Here is a 16,678-nt window from a genome sequence, read left to right as displayed (position 1 = left end):
GCCCTTTTCTGGAGATTTCTGATAATTTGAAGCTGACCTTTTGTGCGCTCCAGAAAAACAAGTGTCTGCTACTTGTTCGACCAGTATAATAGTTGGTGAGCTCATCTGTTGCGGTCATGTTTGAGACATAACCAAACAAACAGGGTTCTTGCTTTGTGCAGAAGCTGCCCTTTTCTATGGCTCAGAGGCTGTCATGAGATTCTGGGACAATCTGTTCTGACTGCAAAGAGTGGGTCATTTCTACTTCAATCTGGAGCAGAGTCGCTGACGCCTATAACCTACTTTCCCACCCAAGCTTTGGTGTTTATCCTAGAGCGTCTCTAGTTCACCTCCAACTCCGTCACCTGTCTGTGAGCGGCTCAGTCGTCCCAATCCAGAGATCCAAGTTGACAGCTACTGCGAATGAACAGAGACCTTCATAGAACTTCTCCATTCGCATTGCATCTTGCCAGCAACCTCATCAACCAAGTTCTGCTTTAAAGAGACCCTGAAAAGTTGGCATGCCAGCCTTACCTGTTTCCTTTGCCCTGAGGAGACCAATTTATTTTACAAGTGTGCAGATCTTGATTTTTTTTTAGCTTCCCTTCAAAACTTCAGTGGGAACCCAGATGGAACATTTTTACAGAAGATTTAAGTCAGATGTGTATATAAAAATGCATCCCGGATGGAGTTTGTTGCAACCAAACGCTCTGATTGTGTAAGAAAGAACAAAATCCACTTGCAGCCTTGAACCAAGTGTAGCTGAACAGGCTTTACCTGACTGGATGGTCATGTCCCTCTGCACCATGCCGAAGAGAATCTCTGCGCCTTCTGACCAGACTAGTGCTGCATGGTCCCCAGTGACAGCAGACGGAGTGCTCAACACCATCCAGCGAGAGAGTAGTCCAAGTGTTTTCCTGCAGCCTCTAGCTGGTATTCCACAGGTAGGTGCGCACCTCACGCTTTCCTCTCTGGACTGCGTCTGCAAGTGTGAGCATGTCCCGGCAGAGAGGGCGTGTGTGGGTCTGTGTTGGCGGCGCCTTAAAGTTTCTTAGGTAACAACAAGGTTCAACCTTCAGCCCTAGCCTTTCGTTGTTTCCTATTTTTTGCTCTTGGAGGCTGGTTGAAGCTCCAGTAATAACAAAAAGAAAGAAAGAACTAAAGTAAACTGATGCAAAGTCCAAGTAACACCACCTCATTTACTTGCTTTCCAGTTTTCTTCGCTTTCCTTCTGTTCCCTTCAAGTTATGCAATACTGCCATTTCAGAGATGACCTCCCCCTTCCTTCAACTTCCCCATCCTCCTCCTCTCACTCCTCCTGCTGCCGGAGCTGCTACAGCCTGCACTCCTACACTCTGATCAGCTTTTCCAGCTCGGCGTTCTGAACCATCTCAGCCACATTAACATGTCCCGACCACGATCGTTTGCTGCAGAGAGCTTCAGAGGCAGGTTTGGAGCCCAGAGAACAGGAAACATAAAAAGCTTCGCAGACACAGCATGTTAACGTCGGCCTTCACATCTGTGTCTCATTCTGAAAAGAAATCTTCTTCCGTGTATACACACACACCCACACACACACGCACACACAGAGACGCATGTCTGGTTGATAATAAATCTCTGCTAACTCACCCATTACTGAGGAAAGAATCTGCTGGAGTAAACAAACTGCTTAATCTGATGTCAAAGATAAGGCTTTGAGGAGCTTTTATATGTGAGCTGGGTGTCGAGTTTTACGGCAGAAAAGTATACATACGGTACTTTGTGCAAGTGAGCCTTTTCACATTAAAATTATGAATTTCAATGTGTTTTACTATGTGTGGAGTTGATGCGTCTCTAATAGCTTTGTGCATTCAATAACTGAATTTTTTGCCAGTTCCTCTTTGCAAAATAGCTCAGACAGGTTGGGTGGTTTCAAGCCTTGCCAAGGAGTCTAGATAGCATGTTGGTGTTTGGTGGCTGCATGTTGGAGGAGCTTTGTTATGCTAGTTCTGATTTGTTCTCGTTTCTTTTTTTTTTCCCCTTTTGGTTGTGGCACTGCACCTTTGGACAATTATTCCCTCTGGTTTTGGATGCTGTGCAGCTGGAAGGGTTTATGCCCTCACTGTTTTTTTTTTAACTTTCAAACAGTTGTTATGATGCATAACCATGGCAACAAGGAGTTGAAAATTAGGCTTTCTGGGAAAGTTCAAACCGTCTTTTCCATGGATCATAACGGGATCGTATTCCTGACTCAGTCATCACCCTGCCCAGCTTTCTAGCTGAATCTCGGACCCGTTCGCTTCGCCTGCCTGGTCTTCATGCTGCCGTTTATCTACCAATGTTCTCTAACAAACTTCTGAGGTTTGTTAGAACTGCGACCAACAGACACCCAGGTGAACTATATTAATTCTAAAACTTCTGAAAGAGTTTATTGACGGGCAATAATGCATGTTACACTTAAAATTTGAATTTGCAGAACTTCATGAAAGTCACATGTCATGTTTACTTTTGCCTCACGTTTATGCATTACTTCACTTTGCTCTGTCAAATGAAATTCTAGTAAAACACGATACAGTTTGCGACTGTGACACGACAAAATGTCAAGATGCTTAAGGAGTGTAAAAGCATTTACAAGCAACTGCTTGACAGCCCAGAAATGCTTGTGCTTTCCGAGAAAACGGCCCCGCACACTGAGCAGTAGCATCTTCTCACTGAATTAGCTGCAGGAATGCCCGCATCAACTTGTCTGCTCCTGAGTGGTGGAGTAAAGTGCCAGGAATAGTCAGACGACACAATTGGTTGTTTAAACCTGGGAGTGGTGGCCCAAGGCCAACGGAGAACATATCTTTGTCTCTGTGAGGAAAATACGATCTAACAACAAGTAGCTACAGCCTGGGATCTTTCCGAATTGTGAGAACAGCACTGCTAATACTCGTCATGTAATCAACTGGAACCCAAATGAGTACGACTGCAGGCTGAAACAACAAGAAGCCAGCGCAGATACTCTTGTATAATGCAAAGATGTGGGAGTGCCTGTAGTCGAATTACACATCAACCCCAGAATCAATCTTTGGAGCGCTCTGCTTATGCAGTGGGATGAGACTGAGACTCTGTGGCAGAAAGAAAGATCTCACTACACTAAGGACACCAAACTGGAAACACTGAAGGAGCTACTGGTTACTTGTACCAGGATCTCTGAGTTTTCCCTGTACAGAAATTGGTGTCTTCAATTCTACCACAGATCAAACTACAGAAGAAACTGTAGGACCTATAAGGTGACTAAACAACTGCATGAGCAAGAAATAATAATAATAATAATAATTAAAACACACAATCACAGTGGGCCAGTTAAAAATGTCCAAAAATGTCTAAATAAAATGAGTAAGTAAATTTTCTTTGCATTAAAAGCAGCTTTGTCCTCCATTGCTGTTTGCAAATGTCGCTTGTGCGTCTGATTTACAGGCGCATCAGAAACGTGGGAACAAAAAGGTTCTGGCCAGATCCTTTTGTACATTAAAAAAAGCAATTCACTGACCAAAAATGTATTTAAATAGATTTTAATAGTTGAATTTATTAAAATCAACATGTCTAAGTCCCACCCCAAATAATTTTTTTAAATGATTATTCAAAAATAAACAAAATTTCATAAGATGACCAGGATGTCTCAAAAGCCGGTTTCTTAGGCTCTCCACACAGTAGGAAAGAGTGAAAACAGAAAAACAAGGCAGAGAAATCTTATCTGCATAAGTAAATAAATGCCTGTAAGAAACGCAAACAAGAAAAGGATGCATTAAGGATAGAATGGAAGCCTATCTAGAACTTTAATGTTCTGATCTAAGAGTTTGCTGCTAATTTGAAGCTTTTCAAACAACTTTGCAAGAAAAATAAGTCAATAGATGAGCTAAATCAAATGGCACAACTTCAATACAAGCAGTTCAAATGGAAACAGGTTTCAATTTAATCCACTAATCCACTAAGAGAAGACGATAAGATGAAGTTTATTGTCCCGAAGGAAATTTGTCTTGGGTACAGACTTAAAAACTTTAAAAGTCATCAAACTTCAGCCAAATTTGGCTTCAATGTTCCAATGTGAATCAATTAATAGAGCTGACTAATCTAACCCGGTACGACTCAGACCAAAGGAAGCAAGTCACTGTGAGAGTCTGGTGTGTAGCCTCAAAACTTAGTTATCTCCAGGCACAAAGCAGGCCCACAGAGCGCCGAGTCCAGCGAGCAAACACACAGCGGCCATTAATCTGCTGCAGCAGGAGGTCGGCACACAGGAGCAAGCCAATTAGGTACAGAAGCTGCTTCGCTCCCTTCTTCTGAGGACTTCAATGCACACACACCTCCAGTTTCACTCCCTTTTGTTTTACCGGTCTTTAGTCTCTGAGGTGAGGAAATCCTTTCACTATCAAAATAACACACACAGGCATGCAGCTTGAACTACTGCCGTTCAGTAGGTTTTCTAATATAGCGCACCCTCTAAAAGTCATTATCTCTACAGGAAAAAAAGTTGGCCTGGAAAATCTACCTTTCCAATGACAGAACACATGTTGAATCTTCGTGAAACGTAACAAGCTAAAGTCTGCCTACTTACAATCTTGTTCTCAATCACTCCCAGGATAATTGTGGGTGTGATCAGGTTGGGAACAGCTCTGCAGCCACAAACATGCAAATATACACAACACAGTAGAGCCATTGATAGAAGTCTAGAAGGTTCCAGGTCAGAAGGAAATTGTCACTCAGTTCATCCCAGCAGCACAAAAGTTATCCAGAATAGAGAAGGAAGAAGTTTCAGAATGGTCATTTGTGGCATTTATTGTGTTCGCGACAAAAATGATAATAAGTATTTGAAAATAAATTACAATAATCAACTGTTTTGGAAATTCATACACATTGTCCTTTTGCTGTTATTTACATTTGAAAAAAAATGCAAAAACAACCAATCAGAGGCAGGAGGAGGGGCCTAGTGCTGTCAATCATGCTCATGAATGTGCTGCTAAATGTGCTAATGGCAGAGAAACAACTCACTTTACAGGAAAGCTATTTATCCGCTGTCTTTGGTGGGAATGCTAACTGGCATTAGCATACACGACAGACACCCAAATGAGCATGACTGACAGCGTTAAGCCCCTCCTCCTGCCTCTGATTGGTTATTTCTATTTAGCACTGGTAGAAGGCAGAGAAGCTTGAATTTTTCACAGATTATCTGTCTCATATTATATTGTCATGACATAGTGACAGCTTCAACAAATAGAAATTACACACTGCAGATTTAACACATTGCCCATCACAAATCTAGAATGACTCTTGGCCCAGTCTGCAAGACTTCACAGTTCAAAGTTCAAAAGCCCAGACTCCCAAAATGAGACATTTTTAGCTAAATGAAAAGAAAAATCAAGATGAAAAACAATTCACACTCACCGTTCTTGCGTTCCTGTATCGGCAGCAGATTTGGAGCCGGCTGAAGAGAGAGTTCCTGAAGCTCATTGGTCACCGCTTCGCTCTGAGGACTCAGGGCCGAGCCCGACTTCCCTGGAACCTCCATGGTTCCAGCATTGGGGTCAGCGCCCTGGAGGGGGTCAAGTGTTGCCATAGTCACAGGAAAAACTGGAATAAAACAAAAATTTTAAACGATTAGACACACACCGAGAAACCGGCTGATGACCAAAACTAAAAATGAATCTCAGCTAAATACTGGCACAGATAAACCTCTGAAGGGTGTGTGTTTAGTTCTAATATATATATATATATATATTTTTTTTTTTTAAAGAAAAAAAAAGAAAGGTCAAAAGACTTAGAATAAGGGTAGGCAATACTAATAACACATTTTTTATTTAAAGATGCAGTTTGTAAAGTAAGTTCTGATCAAGACCGGATCATATCCAACAGTAACAATGATGCTTATCAAGCAAAAGGCATCCAGACATGTCCAGGAATCTGAGAACTCGTACATTGTGCATCTCTGGGTGTAACCTCTTTAGCACCAGCTGTTCCATTCTTTCATACAAACTCCTACAAAACAGCTGTAGTTTTTAATCAAAGCTCTGCTGGATCAGCAAGTCAGAAGTTTAAACGTATCAAAACAATCTGAAACATCCGTTTGTCTCAGCAAGCAAATAAAGGGATTTTTTTTTGTTTGTTTCCATTAGAGAAAAGACTTCAGCAGAAAAATGATTGGCACACAGTACAATTCCTGGAAACAGAATACCTATGATGCGCTCTCCCTGAAAAACAACGAGGGGAAGAGGAAGACTGAGAGCTGCGGGGAGACAGTTTAAAAGACAGTTATAAATGTCTGTCTGCAAGCTGCTAGTAGCTTCTGTGACATTTCCAAACAATCACTCTTGACAATTATAACTTATTTTTAAATTATCTATTTTACATTGGCTGTTATACTCTTAATATCGCTGACTATACAAATTAAAGCTGTTTTTACATGTTTGACCAAGCTTGTGAAGCCATTTGTGTAGTTAAGTGTGTTGTAGTGGTGCAGAGTTATCAAATACATCTGTAATTCAGTACATTTATATCTACGTTTTTAAAAAAAGAAACAATCAAGTCAATTCAGCTGTTTTTCTGCATCACTCTCTTCTTGGACTTTCTTGTGGGCTGCATTTACTAACTAATCACTAGAAATTATTATAAATTGTTGTCATAATTCATATCTTCGAAGAGCAGTGACGCTGCGGGGATTGATATCGGAAGAGAAAAAAAGTGCGTTCCTTGTGAATTATGAGGTTATCAGTCATTGACCTGAACACTTGAATATGGTCTCTAAACAACAACATTGGGGTTTATTGTAATAACTTAAATCACCTAGCAACATTTGTTATGGTGACAGGCCTGACCGCAACCAGAGAACGTTCCTCCCCGCAGCGTCAATTATGACAACAATTTATAATAAAATCTAGTGATTAGTTAGTAAATGCAGCCCACAAGAGAGTCCAGGAAGAAAGTGAAGGGAACACAAACCATAAGAGTGTCATATTAGCAGATTGACCAGGAAGAAGACAGAAAAAACACCTGAAAGGAGGTGTTTGGTCTGACGAAATGCTCCAAACACATTTCTGGAACACAGTGTGAAACACGGTGGTGGCGGCATCAAACGCCAACACTGTTTGTTAGCAGGAGCTTCTATCTCACACCAATACGTGCAACAAGTGTGGGAGATGAACAAACAGGACAGCCGGTAAATGTCGCCAAGGTTCAAAATGAGACATAATAGCAAGCAGTTTTGAGGTTGCAGATTGGTCTCAGATAAAATGTTTCACTCGGTTTACACAGGCGACGTGTGATGGCACGCAAATATGTCGGTTATCCAAATTCCAAACGATGCGGGTTTTTTCCCCTTATAATTTTCAACTGCCATATCAAGTTAGAGGCTTTTATTGAATTCATTTCATTTAAGGTGATCTGTTAAGAGAGGCTCGGTGTAACATCAGGTTGCCTCATCCTGATTCCCCCCAACAGATGGCTGCTGTTTGAACACGCTCTGCTGCAAAGCACTGAAGAAAGACACTCACATTCCTCTCCGCACACACCCACACTAGCCTCTCTGAAATGCATCACAATCACACTGGCAGAATGGAGAAGAAGAAAGAAAAAAACCCAAGGTCCTGACAGTCAGTGGTGTAAAAAGAGGCATTATAGGGGAGCCAAAGAGAGGGCGGAAACATCATTTCTAGTATTTCCTGCATTTAACAGCTGTTTGTGCATGTGTGAATAATGTGATACACCTCAGACTGCACATAGTTGCGCCCCTGCTGACCGCTTTGGTTCTTTGAATGTGAAACACAGGAAACCCGATCCCACGAATTACAACAGCTTTTCCAGGTGCAGGATGTGAAACAGATCAACAGATCAGACTTTGCTGCTTACCTGCCTTACAGAAGGTTCAAGAGGGGCTTCTCCATTTCAGCAGGACGAGGCATCCGTGCAATCAGCTGGAAAAAATACCAGAGAGGATGGTATTAAATATTGTGTTGAGGTCTTTTTTATTTTTATCATTATTTCCCGTCAGAGCACACTGCGGGGTGTGCTGCGGGATTAGGAGCAGGGAGGCCATGCTGTGCAGAGAAAAGCTCCCTGTGTGCTTAAGAGTGTCTTTAAAAAAAAGAACCGTGACAACTGCTGTAGGAGGAATTCACGCTTCAGGAGGCCTCAGCACATATGTCAGCTGTCACTGACCAAAACACACATACACATACATACACAGGCTAAGCTATTGTTAGCCTGTCTGGATGGAAATTCACCCAAACACGCCAGAAATACAATAAAATCAAGCTGCACGCGAACATCATAATGGCTCACAATTTCTTCCAATAGCAGAAACAGCTATGTCTGAATCGCTATGAGCTCGCGACTGAACACAGACACCCCGAGTTAGCAAGCTAGCTAGCGCACCATGGCAGACAGACATCCCCGCTAACCGAGAGTTAACATGCTGACCCTCAACTGCATCTTCCCTCGTCCTACCCAACAAGCGAGCCACCCGAACAGTCGACATACAACATTTATATGGACGCTTACTTTATCATATTTGCCACTTCTGCGCTGAGTGTGAGGGTAAACAGCATCAGCATCACAGAGCTACTTCCGAATCACAAAGGAAACTTTAACCGGAAAACCCTCCTCTGCGTGGGACGCGACGGCCCACTTCCTTCACAGCATCGTTCCCACGGCTTTACTTCAGCTTTATAGCCACGAGAGATATTACAGTGCGTGTGTATAATTGAACGCAATAACTTCCTCTATAAAATATGAGCAATGATTAACTTGAATTGGAAAAGGGGGAGAGGCGCAGAGAGCAAAACAAACCACTATCTACTGAGACTTTTCGATGTATGTCTCCACCTACTGTCAAAGTCAGTGTACTGCAAGATGCACCTATCCGAAATCATTGATATCTATTGTATTATTAAAAGCCAAAATCAGAGTTCAAACCTCCATTAAGTATTGTTGCTGATAAACATTTACTTTTACTATACCCAAATGTCATTTGAATCACATATATCATTATCCAAATTAGTACTCCAAAAACAGAAACATAATTGTAGTGTCACTCAGGAACAATAATCTCATGATGATAAAATTGTCCTGTTAAGATCAGAGGTCAGATGCAAATAAGCATAGACTCCACAAAACTGGAAGAAAAAAAAATATTTAAAAAACATATTAGAAGACAAAATATTGAGAGAAAGTTGAAAACATCCATCCATCCATCCATCCATCCATCCATCCATCCATCCATCCATCCATCCATCCATCCATTTTCTTTCGCTTCATCCGGGGTCGGGTCGCGGGGGCAGCAGCTTCAGAATGGAGGCCCAGACTTCCCTCTCCCCAGCCACTTCTTCCAGCTCCTCCGGGGGAATCCCAAGGCGTTCCCAGCCCAGCCGAGAGACATAGTCCCTCCAGCGTGTCCTGGGTCTTCCCCGAGGCCTCCTCCCGGTGGGACGTGCCAGGAAAACACCTCACCAGGGAGGCGTCCAGGAGGCATCCTGACCAGATGCCCGAGCCACCTCAACTGGCTCCTCTCGACGTGGAGGAGCCAGTTGAGTCCCTCCCGAATGACTGAGCTTCTCACCCTATCTCTAAGGGAGAGCCCAGCCACCCTGCGGAGGAAACCCATTTCGGCCACTTGTATCCGTGATCTCGTTCTTTTGGTCATGACCCAAAGCTCATGACGATAGATGAGGGTGGGGAACGTAGATCGACCGGTAAATCGAGAGCTTCGATTTTTGACTCAGCTCTGTCTTCACCACGACGGACCGGTACAGCGCCCGTTTCACGGCAGAGCTGCCCCAATCCGCCTGTCGATCTCCCGCTCCCTTCTTCCCTCATTCGTGAACAAGATCCCCAGATACTTAAACTCCTCCACTTGAGGCAGGACGACCCCCCTGACCCGAAGAAGGCACTCTACCCTTTTCCGGCTCAAGACCATGGCCTCGGATTTGGAGGCACTGAGCCTCATCCCGGCCGCTTCAAACTCGGGTGCGAACCGCTCCAGTGAGAGCTGCAGATCACGTTCCGATGAAGCCAACAAGACCACATCATCCGCAAAAAGCAGAAGTGCGATCCTAAGGCCACCAAAACGGATCCCCTCAACACCTCGGCTGCGCCTAGAAATTCTGTCCATAAAAGTAATGAACAGAACCGGTGACAAAGGGCAGCCTTGCCGGAGTCCCACTCTCACCGGAAACGAGCCCGACTTACTGCCGGCAATGCGGACCAGACTCTGACACCGGTCATACAGGGACCTGACAGTCCGTATCAAGGGGCCCGGTACCCCATACTCCCGGAGAACCCCCCACAAGGTCCCCCTGGGGACACAGTCGAACGCCTTCTCCAAGTCCACAAAACACGTAGACTGGTTGGGCGAACTCCCATGCACCCTCCAGGACTCTGCTGAGGCTGTAGAGCTGGTCCAGTGTTCCACGACCAGGACGAAAGCCACACTGCTCTTCCTGAATCCGAGGTTCGACTATCCGACGGACCCTCCTCTCCAGGACCCCAGAATAGACCTTACCAGGGAGGCTTAAGAGTGTGACCCCCCTGTAATTGGAGCACACCCTCCGACAACATCACTTACAATTCATATCTGGGTAACTTATCTACTTATTTTCTAGAGAGAGAGAGAGAGAGAGAGAGAGAGAGAGAGAGAGAGAGAGAGAGAGAGAGAGAGAGAGAGAGAGAGAGAGAGATTTTGTGTTGTGTTAATGCAGATGATTTAAATTCAATTCGAATTCAAAAATACTTTATTGATCCCAAAGGGAAATTAAATATACCTGTAATTCATATTAATTAAAGAGGTATTGGTGGCTGTGAGCAGGAAAAATCTCCTGTAGCAGTCTGTGTTACAGCAAATTTGAAGAAGCCGCCAACTGAAGACGCTCTGACAATCTCTTAAAGAGGATTGTCCATAATTTTCTTGATTTTATGTTAAATCATGAAGGAAGAACAATAAATATAGATGGAGGCAAAAACAATTGAAACAAGAATAAAAATTTATGAAGATAATTAATAATAATAATAATAATAATAATAATAATAATAATAATAATAATAATAATAATAATAATAATAATAATAATAATAATCCATAGAGTAATAGTTCTGTCAGTTCACTAGAAGGTCAGTCTATCAGATTACAAGTTCCTTTTAAAAAACAACCTGAAAGCAGATGTTAAACATACTTGTCATCAAAGACCCAATGTCTATATTGAAAACGTTTTTTTGTATTGCTACGGTTTCTGATAGGTTAATTTCTCATTAACCAATCAGAATTGATTAACCAATCAGAAATGATTAACCAATCAAACCTAACTTATACAATACAGGAGGACAGCAAAGCGATTTCATAAGACATGGAAACAACTTCTAGACATTTTTCACCCCACAGGGCTGAATTTTACAATTACGTAGAGGATGGCATAGTGACATAGGATGACGTTGTTGTTTTTAGGATGAGACATGCTGTATCTTTTTCTGCTCTATTAAATATTCATATTATGAGGGGCCAAGTGAGGCAAGTTTCTTTGCATTTTGTATTACTAACAAATGTGTATTTATTGTGAGAACCTCAATAACATTATTTTTAGAAAACGATACATAATGATAATTTACGTTTATCAAACAGAGAGAGAACTACATAATCACTGTGGAAACAGAACCAGAGGTAAAAAAAAAAAAATCTATCAATAACTATTGTAGTTTGGTAAGCAATATATTTTTGTGTTTTTTCGCGTTTTCATCCTTTTCACACAGCTATTATGTTGTCCCGAGAGAAGGAATAAAGGAGGAATTTGTGAGAATTTTATAAGAACCATCTTAATATTTCTCAAATGGTAATTTAATCCAGTATCTGTCATGTGAAAAACAATTTTAAGGGTTATAAAATTTCAAAACCCTGTTAATACACCGGCTACGGCAGACGAAGAGGGTCATGTTGGTTAAAAGGGTTTGGTCTGTCTGTCAACGCTACGGTAGTGTGCAGCTGCGGAGGTGCGACCATGGCTGAGCCGGAGTCTCTGAGGTGCTCCAGCGTCAGGAACCGTGGAGGCGTCCAGAGAGTCGAAGGGAAACTTCGAGCCAGCGTAGAAAAAGGAGACTACTATGAAGCTCACCAAATGTACAGAACTTTATTTTTTAGGTGAGTATGGCCTCTGTGCTAGCTGCAGTTTGTAATTGTCAGTTGGCTTCGAGGCCTATCTGTTCCAGATCATTCTGCTGTCAACCCTTTTTTCACTGCTGTTTACATGCGATTGGTTGGATTTCTTGTTGGACCCGCCTAGAAGTGTTTGTTGTTGCGCCTAATTGGACATTCGATTTTTCCGTCTTCAGCCGGTCTATGGCTATTGGCTGGTTACCTTTTTAGCAAAGCGAGCCTGAGAAGGCTGAGGATAGCAGAGTTGTGTTAGCTAAGCTACTGAGATAAGAACATGAGACAGCTGTTTCTGCGTTTCAGTTGAAATAATATAGAGACAACAAAAAATACAAAGGCAAAACGTTTTTGTTGCCATTACATAAAGGGAATTTGTTGACGGTGGGCAGTAGTGTTAGCAATTAGCTAGGTTAGGTAGCCACATTCTGTTATAAAGCATGATGCTAGACATGTTTATGCTTAGTTTGTTTTCTATACAGATTGCTTTCTTAGCTAATGGTCATATTTATATACTGTGAGACTGTGAGAACTGTCTGCTTTTATTTAAAAATGTATTATATTTCCGGTAGTACTAGTTCTGAAAATATAGTCATGTTGAATACAATTTTTTAAAAGCCATTAGTAAGAAGCCTAATATGATTATCACTTGGTGGTTCCCTATTTCATTTGTTTGACCCTTTGCCTAAAAGATGTCTCACTTGACTGTAGATGGGGAAATGGGCTGCATTACAATTTTAGTACTATGTCAAATATATAAAAGAACCCAAAAAGCTTAAAACGATTGAAATGGTTTAACATTATCACTCCTGTCCTCCATCAGGTATATGTCACAGGGAAAACACGCTGAAGCCAGAGAGCTGATGTACAATGGGGCTCTTCTTTTCTTCAGCTACAACCAGGTACAAAATACACAAGGCTCTAAAATGTCTTTGTAACATGGTGCTGCAGCTACAGATGACTTCCTTTAAATTCTTTTATGTACATATATTTAGCCGATAGTGTGGCTCACGCTGTGTGTATGTCACGTAAATTTGCATATGGGTTGCACTGGTGTTTCATCTTTTCAGCTTCTGTTAGTGGATTGCTGCTGCCTATTTATAAGATCCTTTGTGTGAAAACCGAGTGAAAAAGTCGAAGTGGCTTGTTTTTTTTTATTGCTTTTCAGCAAAACAGTGCAGCTGATCTGTCCATGCTGGTGTTGGAGGTTTTGGAGAAGTCCGACACAAAGGTAGAAGATGAAATATTAGGTGAGTTACAGATTGATCACTCTGCCAAATTTTTGATGCGCTGACTAGTGAGATTTATTTTTAGAGCCGTCTGCTTTTGGTCTATTCTTTTACTTGCTCCTTTTTTCATCGTGTGAGTGAGAGTCATACGCTTGCAAATAATGATTCCTTAAAGATTAAAAAAATGTTTAAAAAGCCAATTCTTTCAACTGAATTTTAGTTGTGCGTCGCTTGCATTCAAATCGGCATTAGAAATGGTTCATTTCTTTAGGTCCATTACCACATTTCCGATTCACAAAATCGCATATTAATGGTAAATGATATAAAATTAGAGCAAGTTCTTTCTGTTTCCATTTATTTATTAATTTTTTTTGTAAATTGTCTTCACTGGTGTGGTGTGTGTGTGTGAATTGTGATGCAGAAAATCTGGCCAAGCTGTTCAGCCTGATGGACCCAAACTCTCCAGAGAGAGTTGCGTTTGTTTCCAGAGCCTTGAAATGGTCTACAGGAGGATCTGGCAAGTTAGGTCATCCAAAACTCCACCAGCTGCTTGCTGTCATCTTATGGAAAGGTAAATGGCTAATTGTCTTAGCTACTGTGAAGAAAAGGGGTGACCCAAATATTTGTAGGATGGTTTCTTAACAAAGTCTTCCCTCAGGGTAGAAATGCCGTTTTTATCAGAGATCTTACAGTGATACCAGTAGCTCCTGGAAGGAAGTTTGTGTCTTGTCCACAGCCTGCCTCAATAAGTCAACTTACAAAAGTGTTGTCATTTGCTCCTCCAAATGTTTATAAAGACGTTGAACACAAAGTTTTAACACAGGGTTTTCCCCAGAAAACCTGCTATGCCCGGTGGTAGAGGCGCTAGGGCAGGCATCGTAATTGGAAATAATGGTTTGTGAGGATAATGGGTAGGTGCAGTTCAATGTGCCGACTATAAACCCAGCTATGAAAAAAAAAAACGCATTTAAAATAAACAAACAAAGGTTAGCCTGGTGAGGAGGCAAGTAAAGCCTGGTGGGCCCGCCAGGCTTGTGAGAAAAAACCCTGGTAGCGTTCTGAAACGGTCTTGATTTCGTGTTGCTATCTATACTGATGACGATGTGCCGTTCCTTTGCTTTGTATGTTTAGAACAAAACTACAGCGAGTCTCGGTATCATTTCCTGCACTCATCTGATGGGGAGGGCTGCGCTCAGATGCTAGTAGAGTATTCATCGTCGCGAGGCTACCGCAGCGAAGTCGACATGTTTGTGGTGCAGGCCGTCCTTCAGTAAGTCACCAGTGACGCCGGCACTGTGAAACAAAGACACGAGGGTTGCTCCTCCGTTTTCATTCTTGTCGGCCTTCCCATTCCAGGTTCCTCTGCCTAAAGAACAAAAACGGTGCTTCCGTGGTGTTCAGCACATACACAGAGAAACACCCGTCCATAGAGAGGGGCCCTCCCTTCGTCCAGCCTCTACTAAACTTTATCTGGTTTCTGCTGCTGGCAGTGGAAGGGTGAGAGCAAGTCTCTTGATACTACTTGTTTGTAAGGCTAAACACAGGCTGTGTTTTGGAATGTACTAGAATATTGATGTCCAATAATTAAAGATGTTTTGTCCTTCAGGGGTAAATTAACAGTTTTCACAGTGTTATGTGAGCAATATCAACCTTCCCTGAAAAGGGACCCCATGTATAATGAGGTGAGTTGATCTAATGTCTTGCACGCTTTTAAAAGTTTTGGTAAAGCACTCTGAAACCAGTGACTATCTCAATTTATCCTTCCTCGTTTCTCTTTCTCTGCGCATGTGGCTGTCCTAGTATCTCGACCGAATAGGACAGCTTTTCTTTGGAGTCCCACCCAAACAGTCTCCATCGTACGGAGGTCTGCTGGGTGAGTCCAACACTGTCTGTACTTTCAGTAAACAATGAGACCACAGCAGGAGAAGCTGATTAGTGGTTTCCATCTGGCAGGGAATCTGCTGAACAGCCTGATGGGTTCTGGCGAAGAAGACGACGTTGCCGAAGAAGCCCACGAGGACAGCAGCCCCATAGAACTGGACTGAGCCCACAGACCACGACGAGGAGAACAAACACATAAGGAGAAAACAAATCAGAAGAGGGAAGACCATTCTGCCTCCCTAGTGCCCCTTAGCTAACAGGGTCTGGTCGAGGCGCTGGTCTGCGTTTTCAGAGGCGGGCTGTTTGACAAAAAGTCCCACCATCCCCAAACAGTTCACCGCAAAACCAGAACAATTATCATTCCGCCAAAACATCCCCCGTCGGCTCCCTCTGGACCGAGCGGGCCAAACCGCAACCTCTCCTCCTGGTGAACTGTTGTACGAATACATTTTATCTTTAACCATCTTTTGTTTTTGGTAGTTTGGGACTATTGCTTGCTGTTTTAAGTGTGTATGATGCACAGATAAACTGTCCTCTCCCCGTAACATCCCGCTTCAAGGAGGCTGGAATGATCGGCGTCTAGGAGGGGAGGACTGCGTCACAAGTGCAACAACCCTGCTCAGTGTAAGGGTTTAGTGAGCCTCACTACAGATTTCAAAGTGTTTGGTCGGTCAGCCTCGGAGAGCTCCATCAGGAGCCAAGGTGTAGCTGCTGCTGACTGTTTTTTTTTTTTTTTCCAAGTGTATTCCGTTATGTCTCTTCTGTCAGATGTAAATTAAAACATACTTATAGCCATCGCTGTGTGTGTCAGCGTTTCATCTCTAGTTTCATCATTACACCAGAGATTATGTCACAACTTGAATTATCTATGGCCTGCATCATTTCACTCACAATCGCGCCAAGTTCTTGTTTTACGAGTCCATCTGCTGTGTTTGAGCTTTGGGTCATTTTCAAAATCTTTGGTCAGACCTCAAATCTAAACAGTGTTTGATTCACACTGTTTAAAGTCAAACAGTGCAAGTAAAATAAAACACTAAAAAGGCTTGTTGGTCACAAACGTGTGTTGTATATTTCTTTTTGGGGGGTTTGGATCGGAAAAAGACGGGTGCAAAGTTCTGGGTAAAAGTTTGGAGACGGATCAACTTCACAGCTTTGGTTGCGTGGCTCAGTTTGCACTGAACGCAGATTGCTATGAAAAGTTGAAATGCAAGCCAACTCTTGCAAAGTAAAAGAACATTAACTTAATAATGTGTTATTTGTACTGTATGCTGATCCTACCATTAGGTGGGCTGAAGTCATAATTTCAAAGACCTTACTATTGAGGTAAAGGTCTGTTATAACTTCCAGAAAAACACTTTGCATCAAAATGTCTGCGAATATTGCTATCAGATTTTCTCTTCATTAAGTGGGCAAGGGAAAAAAAGGAAGAGTGGGAGGGTTGGTT

At 42.4% G+C, this 16,678-nt stretch overlaps 2 protein-coding genes across 4 annotated transcripts in view; one reads left to right on the top strand and one right to left on the bottom strand.

Annotated features, from left to right (window-relative positions):
• mrtfab (myocardin related transcription factor Ab) overlaps positions 1–8,750 on the bottom strand; it is a 51,769-nt gene extending 43,019 nt beyond the window's left edge. The window contains exons 1-3 of one of the 3 annotated variants that reach the window (XM_008437905.3): positions 8,494–8,750; positions 7,843–7,907; positions 5,386–5,571 (exon numbers count right to left, since the gene is read on the bottom strand). In XM_008437905.3, the coding sequence (XP_008436127.2) occupies positions 5,386–5,557 (172 nt within the window). In that variant the 5' untranslated portion in view covers positions 5,558–5,571; positions 7,843–7,907; positions 8,494–8,750. Of the gene's footprint in view, positions 1–756; positions 1,239–5,385; positions 5,572–7,842; positions 7,908–8,493 lie in introns of those variants that run through there. The other 2 variants (XM_008437908.3, XM_008437907.3) reach the window with 2 other exon arrangements.
• get4 (guided entry of tail-anchored proteins factor 4) lies at positions 2,263–16,031 on the top strand. The gene is made up of 10 exons (XM_008437904.3): positions 2,263–2,351; positions 11,953–12,115; positions 12,948–13,026; positions 13,293–13,374; positions 13,775–13,924; positions 14,485–14,623; positions 14,710–14,850; positions 14,960–15,035; positions 15,154–15,226; positions 15,307–16,031. The coding sequence occupies exons 1-10, from the start codon at positions 2,297–2,299 to the stop codon at positions 15,396–15,398; spliced, it is 1,050 nt and encodes a 349-aa protein (XP_008436126.1). The 5' UTR covers positions 2,263–2,296; the 3' UTR covers positions 15,399–16,031.
• The last annotated feature ends 647 nt before the right edge of the window (positions 16,032–16,678 follow it).

This window comes from Poecilia reticulata, chromosome 19 (assembly GCF_904066995.2).
Source record: "Poecilia reticulata chromosome 19, P_reticulata-male-v2, whole genome shotgun sequence".
Lineage (NCBI taxonomy): Eukaryota > Metazoa > Chordata > Actinopteri > Cyprinodontiformes > Poeciliidae > Poecilia > Poecilia reticulata.
This window is presented reverse-complemented; position numbering and strand designations above follow the sequence as displayed.

Bases quoted from the DNA above. Each gene is read 5' to 3' on its own strand.
- get4 (XM_008437904.3), top strand. From the start codon at position 2,297: ATGTTCTCTAACAAACTTCTGAGGTTTGTTAGAACTGCGACCAACAGA. The intron at 13,925-14,484 runs GTAAATGGCTAA...TTGTATGTTTAG, and splicing joins TGCTGTCATCTTATGGAAAG to AACAAAACTACAGCGAGTCT. The intron at 14,624-14,709 runs GTAAGTCACCAG...TTCCCATTCCAG, and splicing joins GTGGTGCAGGCCGTCCTTCA to GTTCCTCTGCCTAAAGAACA.